Source organism: Salvelinus sp. IW2-2015, unplaced genomic scaffold (genome assembly GCF_002910315.2).
Source record: "Salvelinus sp. IW2-2015 unplaced genomic scaffold, ASM291031v2 Un_scaffold1571, whole genome shotgun sequence".
NCBI classification, from domain to species: Eukaryota; Metazoa; Chordata; class Actinopteri; order Salmoniformes; family Salmonidae; genus Salvelinus; species Salvelinus sp. IW2-2015.
The window spans coordinates 110167-120166 of NW_019942999.1; the positions used below are offsets into that span (position 1 = coordinate 110167).

The 10000-nt window shown below is 42.3% G+C and overlaps 1 protein-coding gene across 1 annotated transcript in view; it reads right to left on the reverse strand.

Annotated features, from left to right (window-relative positions):
- Positions 1-4335: 4335 nt before the first annotated feature.
- LOC112071289 (serine/threonine-protein kinase D3-like) overlaps positions 4336-10000 on the reverse strand; it is a 71223-nt gene continuing 65558 nt past the window's right edge. Inside the window, exons 12-19 of the mRNA XM_024138756.2 lie at positions 9032-9087; positions 8367-8439; positions 8089-8195; positions 7797-7958; positions 6961-7059; positions 6573-6840; positions 6047-6132; positions 4336-5854 (exon numbers count right to left, since the gene is read on the reverse strand). Coding sequence (XP_023994524.1) covers positions 5681-5854; positions 6047-6132; positions 6573-6840; positions 6961-7059; positions 7797-7958; positions 8089-8195; positions 8367-8439; positions 9032-9087 — 1025 coding nt within the window. The 3' untranslated portion in view covers positions 4336-5680. The remainder of the gene's footprint in view (positions 5855-6046; positions 6133-6572; positions 6841-6960; positions 7060-7796; positions 7959-8088; positions 8196-8366; positions 8440-9031; positions 9088-10000) is intronic.

A 10000-nucleotide genomic window follows, 5' to 3' on the forward strand; every position in this document is an offset into this window, starting at 1 on the left:
TTCTATTCTACTGCATTATATTCTGTTTTATTCTACTGTATTCTATTCTAACCCCATGTTTACTTTAACTTGGGACTCAAATGATTGTGACATTTCATCTAACCATGCATTACACTACAGCATTGTTAAATATTCGATTCTGATTGGCTTGAAGTGCATTCTACATTTGGGTATGCTTTAATATATCAGTGTGACAGATTCACTTTACCGACCGTGTCTCAGGTAAACCTACAGTCTTGTGCTTTTATCTGCTCAACGACCGCAGAGTGAAGGAAAAGCAGCCAACAAGTGCTCAGCATATGTGGGAACTCCTTCAAGACTGTTKGAAAAGCATTCCTCATGAAGCTGGTTGAGAGAATGCCAAGAGCGTGCAAAGCTGTCATCAAGGCAAAGGGTGGCTACTTTGAAGAATCTAAAATATTAAATATATTTAGATTTGTTTAATACTTTTTKTGGTTACTACATGATTCAATATGTGTTATTTCATAGTTTTGATGTCTTCACTATTATTCTATAATGTAGAAAATGGTAAAAATAAAGAAAACCCCTTGAATGAGTAGGTGTGGCCAAACTTTCGACTGGTACTATATATATAAAACACAGAAAAATCACGTTTTTGTCGACACTGGGCCTTTAACATAGCATATGRCTGAAGTAACAGTAATGCTAATTATTTTTCTTTTGTCCCACWGGCCATTTGACCAGAGTGGATTCCTTTGAATCCGTARGAAGATTTTTCAGCATGTTTGATGCATATACATATTTGTTGAGAAATAAAACAGAAATGTAACAAATATAGCATCATTTTCTGAGCTACGTATGCTACATCTCTTGGCAATTTGTTAACACTTTACTGGTCAAACACATTAGCAGTTATCAGGTACAATTGATTTCTTAAAGACATTTATATAAACTGTCCTCCTACTGTAAAGCATGGATTTACAGAATGAGTTAAACCTTTAAACAAAGAACATATCAGCCATCAGTCTCTAGCTACATGAACAGAGCTACACCTTTAAACTGGAACTGAGCTACACCTTTAAACTAGCACACCTTTAAACTGGAACTGAGCTACACCTTTAAAGAGCGACACTTTAAAATGCAACTGAGCTACACCTTTAAAACTGAGCGACACCTTTAAACTGGAACTGAGCTACACATTTAAACTGAGCGACACCTTTAAACTGAGGACACTTAAAATGCAACTGAGCTACACCTTTAAACTGAGGCACACTTTAAAATGCAACTGAGCTACACCTTTAAACTGAGCGACACCTTAAATGCAACTGACTACACTAAACTGAGCGACACCTTAAACTGAGCTATCACATTTAAACTGAGTACACCTTTAAAACTGAGCGACACTTAAAATGCAACTGAGCTACACTTTAACTGAGCGAACACCTTTACAATGGAAATCGAGCTGCACCTTTAACTGAGCGACATCTTTAAACAAAATGCAACTGATATGCACTCTTTTGGAAGGTGAGGTTGATGATGGGTCTTCTTGGGTGTGTGATGCTAGCAAGGCTGCATATCTGGACCCTGCTTGCAMAAGTTTGCTATAGCTTATGGCAGTTGAGGTAAAAATGATTAAATCATGCTGTAAAGTCAAACTGAGAATTTGGATTTGAGTGTTAGACAAATCTRGTTTTATGACACACAGAAACTGAGACTCAATAGGCATGTAAAAGAAGTAGAGTTTTTTATTAAATTTGTATGTACTAAAATATACAAAAACACTGACACCTGCCAATCCAGCGGCAACACAGACAGGAACAGGAGAATGGGAAAAGATCCACCTACATTCTCCCCAAATAACGCTGTTAGGGCCTGAACCAGGATCTATGCTCCCAGTTAAAAGCCCATTCCAACGCCATAGGCTTTAAGCTACATGTTTGTCTAGGGACTGTTTGAAATGGACACAGGCATTGAAATGTAGTTAATGGTCATCATAACCGAATGTTAGGTGAAACATCCTTTCATACTTAACATACTTAAAAGCAGTACAGGAATGTTAGAGACACGAACAGCCCAGTRCACTTTAAATATTCCAGAAGTAAGGGTGTTTTAACTGTGATATTCAAAATCAACTCCATGAAAAAGTTAAGAAATTAAACAATCTCGAACATTTTGTAGAAAAACACAGTACAAATATGTTTTGTATAGGCTATTCTTTCCGTACACTGTCAGACACTCACCAAAGAGTAAAATGTGTTTCTCGTCTCTCAATTTGCTTCACAAATTCAAATGAAAAAAAAATAGAGCAATGGTGTATACCTTGAACCCATGCTTGGTATAAGCCTTCTTGTACCAAGCATGTATACCTTGAACCCATGCTTGGTCCCATGATGAGCTCCTGTATTGAGATCATTGTTGTTGGTACAACCAAGCCTCTTTCACATACAGTTGAAGTAGGAAGTTTATATACACCTGAGCCAAATACATTTAAACTCAGTTTTTCACAATTCCTGACATTTAATCCAAGTAAAAATTCCCTGTTTTAGGTCAGTTAGGATCACCACTTTATTTTAAGAATSTGAAATGTCAGAATAATAGTCTAGAGAACTATTTATTTCAGCTTTTATTTATTTCATCACATTCCCAGTGGGTCAGAAGTTTACATACACTCAATTAGTATTTGGTAGCATTGCCTTTAAATTGTTTAACGAGGGTAAAACGTTTTGGGTAGCTTTCCTCAAGCTTCCCACAATAAGTTGGGTGAAACACAATCTTGGATGCTCGCTCAGTATGCTTCCTATTCGCGTCTCGTAGAGAGCTGGTGTATGTACCTAGAGCATTTCAAGATTTTGCACGTCGCTCGCCCGCTTTGCTCCTCGCTACTGTATCTTATCTTTTATATACTCTACGGTTCCATGCTTAGGCTCACACTCACGTCTAATTATTGGTGGCTTGAATGGAGTAACGAGGGAACTCTCATGGTAGAGCTTTTATGTGAATGGGCTCAGGTACATTTTATCCCTAAATGGAGTGGTCGGGAGCGTTTTGACATTTTGGAGTAGTTCCAAGTGACTTATTAGGCCATTTCGGGCCACATAGGTTTATGAGAGGCAGTATATGCTCGTTTGCGAGCCGATCATTGTTCACATCAGATGGAATGTACATCCATAGTTCTTTGGGCGAGTCCATAAGAGCATTTAACACTGTCTGACTAGAGAGCAAAGCTACTTTAAGCAGCTGTTGAGCCTCAGGGAAAGGTAAGGTTATTTCAAATATATGACGATTACCACACACTAATTTTCGCTCCCTCATGATGGGCCATCTGATTTTGCAAGTGCATCTTCTACGTATACCCGCAGCTACAGTTTGAAGCATTTTACCTCCTGCAGTCCCGCAAGAGCAAGCTTCCATTCAGCAAGTCCACACTGCTTAATCAGACATTGATGTAGGCTTGGTCTCAAGCGTAATGTCTGTGCTTTGATGAGGTTGGGCATGTTGTTCTTCGGCTGCAGGCACATGCTGGCGCCCCTTTTTCCATCGGCCATTACACAGAGCTACACGTTCTGAGGTTCATCTATGAGCTCAATAAACACATGTTTTGTTATTTAGTCCAGGCAAGCTAAATGGCATGAGGGTGCAAAGATATATACCTCTCCCAAAAAAGTAAGCGATCACATTGGTCCCACTGTGGAGGGCACCAGTAGTTTGCTCACCATCCGGATTCGGGCATGATATCGCTCGGCAATAGTTGCTTTCTGCACGCAGTAATCATTTTTTAGTAGCAGACGTGCATACTCAGAAGACCACGAGCAGGGTTACGTCCCACGTGGCACTGAAGAGTTTGGTGTCAACCCCTATATCACACGCGTTTATCTTGGCTACTTGATCGATAGGAAAATCGTTTGCTCAACGCTCTGGGATATTGATTACAGGAGTATCTGGTATTAGCAGTAGCACATGTTACCTTTCTGTCTATCTCTGTGACTGTAGAATAGGGGTGCTTGTGGCTCGCTGATGCTATACCATCAGGGACCTGATTTGTACTTTTCACTACCAAAGTAATAATCTAGGAGACAGAACGCGTCTCCTTCCTGAGTTGGTATGACGGCTGGGGTGGGTCGCATGGTGTTTATACACATTTGTCTTCTGAAGGTCTTGGCTGATTTCTTTTGATTTGTGCCCATGATGGTCACAACGCTTCCAAAAGAAGAGGGCTCACTACGTATATAAAAGGAGGTACGGATTTGTTGAAATATCTATCAACATATAGGCTAGGTAATCACTGGAGGTCAATTGAGCGACAAATTATGTCAACGTTAGCCTATGCGAGAAGGCTTCTTAAAGCCATGACATGAATTTTTCTGGAATTTTCCAACGCTGTTTACAGGCACAGTCAACTTAGTGTATGTAAACTTCTGACCCACTGGAATTGTGATACAGTGAATTATAAGTGAAATAATCTGTCTGTAAACAATTGTTGGAAAAATTACTTGTGTCATGCACAAAGTAGATGTCCTAACCGACTTGCCAAAACTATAGTTTGTTAACAAGAAATTTGTGGAGTGGTTGAAAAACGAGTTTTAAAGACTCCAACCTAAGTGTATGTAAACTTCCGACTTCAACTGTAGATAGCTACTGTAATACCTTGAGGGGTAGTGGCCCCATCACCAGGTTTGGCTCGAACCCTGCTTGGAATGTACAATATTCAAGCCACTTTCTAGACAACAAAGTAGAGTGAACCACAATGATAAGACAGCCATTAGAAAAACAGATGAGTTATTGGTCATGAGAAGACAGGGAAATTGAAGATGAATAATATCAATTAGCTGGATTCAGTCTTTGGTCCCTGCGCCTTTTGATTTACTTGCTCACTGTTTATGACAGGTGCTCTACTAAAGGCTTTGTATTGCAGSCATTTTCACAATCTCTATGCTACTCACCTAGGCATTACTGTATCAAGCTCTTAGCACAATCTTTAAGTTATGTGTCAGTCAACACTTTCTGTCATTTTCTCTAGGGAACCTGATGTAGCAGCTTCAACTTTTCAACTTCAAATTGTTAGGCTTGATGGTAGTATAGTGCAAAAATCTACCTCCCATTAGTAAAGTACAACATCTACATACAAATGATAGTTCCAGTTTCATACCGTCTAAGGACATGGTTTCAAAACTGTCTTGGAATAAGCACAAAGTTGTGTTTGCAAATACCTACGCATTCCAATCTTTCTGTGGATACAAATCCCTTGTGATAAGTGCCCTTTAAGCTCACTACTCTGTAAGCCCTTCACAGGTAGAATGGCATACCATTACTCACTCCTAATGTTGAGGAAATTATATCCCTTCAACTTTAATTGTCCTTTGGTTTGTAATAATGATGTATTTCCCAAAAGGACCAATGAAGTTGAGCTGGAATGATTCTACAAGATAAAAAAAAAACAAAAAAAAAACAAGAAATGTCTTTCTCCCAAAGTTTTTGGTTCCACTGCGGTGTCCTAAAGAAACAGGGGCCTCCACAGAGCCACCTGTCTGCTCCCTGTGGCAGTATGTCTAACCACAGAGTCTTGGGTCAGAATCCTCTGTCACACAGTCCCTGCACAGGGGTGTCTGACCCTTTCCCAACCAGTTTTAGAGGGAATGCTTCCAAAGGTCAACAACCTGCAGAGGTTCCTGACGTTTTCCTCTTGGCCACACCTGTAACCTGTAACATGGCTTCYTGGCCACTAGGGGCCCTCCTCCATATCGTCCAGGTTGGGCGCCATAATGAAGTGTTTAGGGTGGACCAGGCTATGCTCGTCTGCATGCTCCTCCCAGCGCACATCGTCACTCTCGTGGGTGATGTAACGCTCGCCACACCGTGTCTCAAACTCCCTGAGGTCCAGCCACGTCTGGTAGTCCTGAGAGAGAGAGAGAGAGGGGGGGGTAGGGGTGAGGGAGGGAGAGGGAGGGGGGAGAGGAAGAGGGGGAGAGGGAAGCAGGAGTTACAGCAGGGATCCAATACAATGTCTGCCTTGTTCTAGGTCACATCATGAAACGTGTGTGAATGTTTTGTTAGATGTGCTTACAGTATAATTAAGCTATTATAATACCTGTAGCCAAGGATGGCTGAGGGACTTGTCCACACTGTACCGCTTCCTCATCTTCACTTGTAGGAGGTTGTTAATGAGATCTGTAGCTGTGAGAGGAATAGAGACTTCATGTTTGTCTCAAAGTGAGAGGTTGACATGAAACATCAGTGCTGTCTTTCTACCCACACGTCTGGATCTACCAGCGTGGGTTTCAGACCCTGCGGCTCTTTGACTTTTCTGTTGTGTGTGGTTTACATGAATCACTGACAACTCTCCCGAGTTGCCCCAAATAAATATCCCACACATACACCTACACTAGTGTATATGAAAAACCATAGTGCAACCTGGTATACAAGTGATAACTAAGACAAAATAACTTCCAGTCGCTTCAAATGACTGCTTGTTGTATCACACCATTGGTCTACTTCTTTAGCTGTATGACTGGACTCATTAGTTACGTTACACACTTTACAGAGATGTTTGTCCTCAATTGTCTTCCTTAGCATTCATGCATTTGAATATTATTCAAACGGGTCTTTCTTCCTACCGTCTGCAGAGATCTCCTTCCATGGCTGGGGTGGGTACATGAAGGCAGCGTTCTGGATCTGGTCGTTAATGTCCTCGTCCTCGTTGAAGGGGAATGTCCCGCTGAGGCTGACGTAAACGATGACCCCCACTGACCACATGTCCAAGGAGCGGTTGTATCCCTTACTACGCAGCACCTCTGGGGCCAGGTAGGCCGGAGTACCCACCACCGAACGCCTGAACGACTTCTCACCGATGATACGGGCAAAKCCAAAGTCACACAGTTTAACCTGCCAGGACACACAACACACAACAGAATGCTACATTGTCTCCCCCATACACATGCAAGCAATATTTTGCTAGAAAGATAGCAAACTTGTCTGACAGGTGAGATGTTGCATGTTGGTTACCTGTGGGAAGGGTTCTGCTGAGGCCAGCAGCACGTTCTCGGGCTTCAAATCACAGTGGACGATGTTCTTGAAATGCAGATGTCTCAAAGCCACCAGGATCTGTTACAGAAAACAGCCCAACCCCCATGAGTTAGCGAGACCACATAATACCACATAATGATCTCCTCATATAACAGTATGGACTCCCTCACAAAATATAATGTAATGGATAATGAGAGCTGCATAAGTATTTTAGTAGTTCACTAAGCTATTTCTAGGATGGTCACTTTCTTAGTTTCCATATGGACACATGACCTCATCACTGTCTCCTCTCTGCTGTAGTGGAATCATCAACTATAGCTGCTAGCGCTGCATGCAACTCCATGCTGCTGCCCGCCTCCTGACTTTGACAAAGTCCTGTTTAAACCACATCAGAGCCGGACCTGCTGCTGTTCATTTTCATGTGCAGCTCCATGCCTAATGAACCCGCTCCTGTTTGGCCCCGGGGCCCCTCTCTTCTAATCAGCCCACAGACCAGAGACCAGGCAGCAGGGCAGAACAGCGCACCACTACGGCACCGCAGGCTGCAATCCAGCAGGAGGGACACGGCCATGATGCCATCCAGACCAGCTTGTCCCGTAAACAATCCCCCCTTGATATCATCCACCACAAGAACAAACAGGCCCAGGGCTGAGTCTATTACTGCTTTATAGACTACCACACCATGAGAGAGAGAGAGAGAGAGGGGGGGGGGGGGGGGGCGGGGGGGGGGGGGGGCGAGAGAACGTGGGAGAAAGAATTGAGGAAGGACAGAGAAATAGAGGGGACGGAAGTTAGAGAGAAGTAGGAAGACAGACCTGTGTGACCAGGAACTTGGTGATGCGTTCTGGGAGCTTGCTCTTCTCACTGGACAGGATCATCTCCAGCATGTCTCCATGGAGCTTCTCCATGACAACAAACACCCTCTCAGGCGTCTCGAACATACACTCCAGGTTGACGATGCCAGGATGGTGAAGGTTCTAAACGAGGGAACARACCTTTAGCTTCAACACTCCATACTGTACCACGTTACAGTTTCACTGTTTGAAACTCAGCAAGAATGACTACTGTATACATCTGACTGGTRCAGCATGAGGGTCTACGTGTTACCTGGAGAATGGCCACTTCGTTCCTCAGTTGGCTCTCCTGCTTGGTAGGAAACCTCATCTTGTCAATCACCTTGATTGCCACATCTCTTCCAGTCTTTCTGTGTTTCCCTGCCAACAGAAATAAATAATGAGTCAACATGTACTTATATTGTATACTGTATAGTATCATAAAGATAGATGTGAGTACCTGGCATAAAGTGGGTGTKTGTTTTGGTTTGGGTTRAGAGAATACATTGTTTAGTTGCAATACATCAAAAACATGGATATCCAGGCACACACCTCCATACACAATCCCAAACTGTCCAGATCCTAGGACCTCATCAGAGAAGATCTGGTATACAGAGCTGATATCCTACAGAGAGGGAAACACTTCTGTATTACTGCAGTTTATTATCTTAAAGGGTATTACTAGTGCTAATATACATTAATAAACTGTGGATGTATACTGCTATATCATTGTTGGATAGATGCTGTTGTATTGGTATGGTCATTGATATGACAAATGGGTCACTTTCACTCAATGCACAAGTACAGTACGTATGAAAATCCCCCTTTCCCATAAGTGTATGAGTGACTTCCTTAATTTGTTTTAAATATAGATTTTTTACAATGGACATGCAATGTTTAATGGTCCATGAAGAATACAGAAGTATCAGATTTTTTTTTTTTACGACTGCACACACACATGTGCACGCGCACGCGCACAGCACACACACACACACCACGACAACACACACACACACACATCACGACCACACACACACACACACACACACACACACCACATCACACACACCACACACACACCAACACAAAAACATAACGGCACCAGTCACAGCACACATGGACGACACATATACAGCTGAGAAATTGAGCAAGATTGAACACACACAAACACAACTGAGAAATTGAGCAATATTATCTGAAAAAGTGACCACACTCACCACATTCTCCTGTATCTGGCAGTTGGACACAGATATGCTGATAGACACCTCTTGTTCTAGAGGGGAAAAGCAATGCAGTGTTAACTTTAAACAACTGTACATTACAAATGCATAAAGGACCCAATGCATTCCTAATTAATAATAAGCAGAGATRCATCTCTCACTTTGTTTCATGTCCTTCAAGCCTATCACAGCTGTAACATTACATAAACAATAATGAACCTGTATAATTGATTGGGGAAGATTAGTTTTATTGAACAGCATATCTATGTGTTACATTTCATAGTTAAGGTTATGGGTGCCTCCTGAGGCCAATATTCAGTCATGAGGTTCCCAAGTCATGTTTTGCCAAACAATAAAACATAATTGTATAATCAAATAACATGGTCTCAGCTTTCATCTTCTCTATGGACAACAAAGTRTGCCCACCTGTACTTACTCATTGGCGAAGGACCATATTGTAGGACTATAGGGCACAAGCCCTTGTTGTCATTTCAGAGTGGTTGGATATTGAGGGGTAGTGAGRTGGTGGGTCTCATCTGTTTGGCATCGCCACCCTCACCATATGCTTTACACCAGAAGGTACAGCCAGACAAATGGCCTCCGGGGACATATAGTACATGAGCTGGCAGGCAATGGCGCTCATTTAATCTCATATCTACTCTAACAGAAATKATTAATAAACATTAGAACCTGCTATGGTGATGGTGAGCACTGAACCAGAAGTGTGTTAATTTCATAACCGAAAGGGAAAAAAAGACCACTCGTCTGATTCGGCCATCTTCATTATTAGAATGTGCATTAGTGTATTGGATGCGATGGAAGAGGAACGCACATTTTAACACACACWGATAATCCCCTGAATCTACGTCAGGTTTCAGGTGTTGCACCATGTGCCCACAGGAGAGCGACCAGTTGAACRTGCCACCTTGGCTCTATAGCTTTTAAGACAGGCGTCAGCAACAGGCA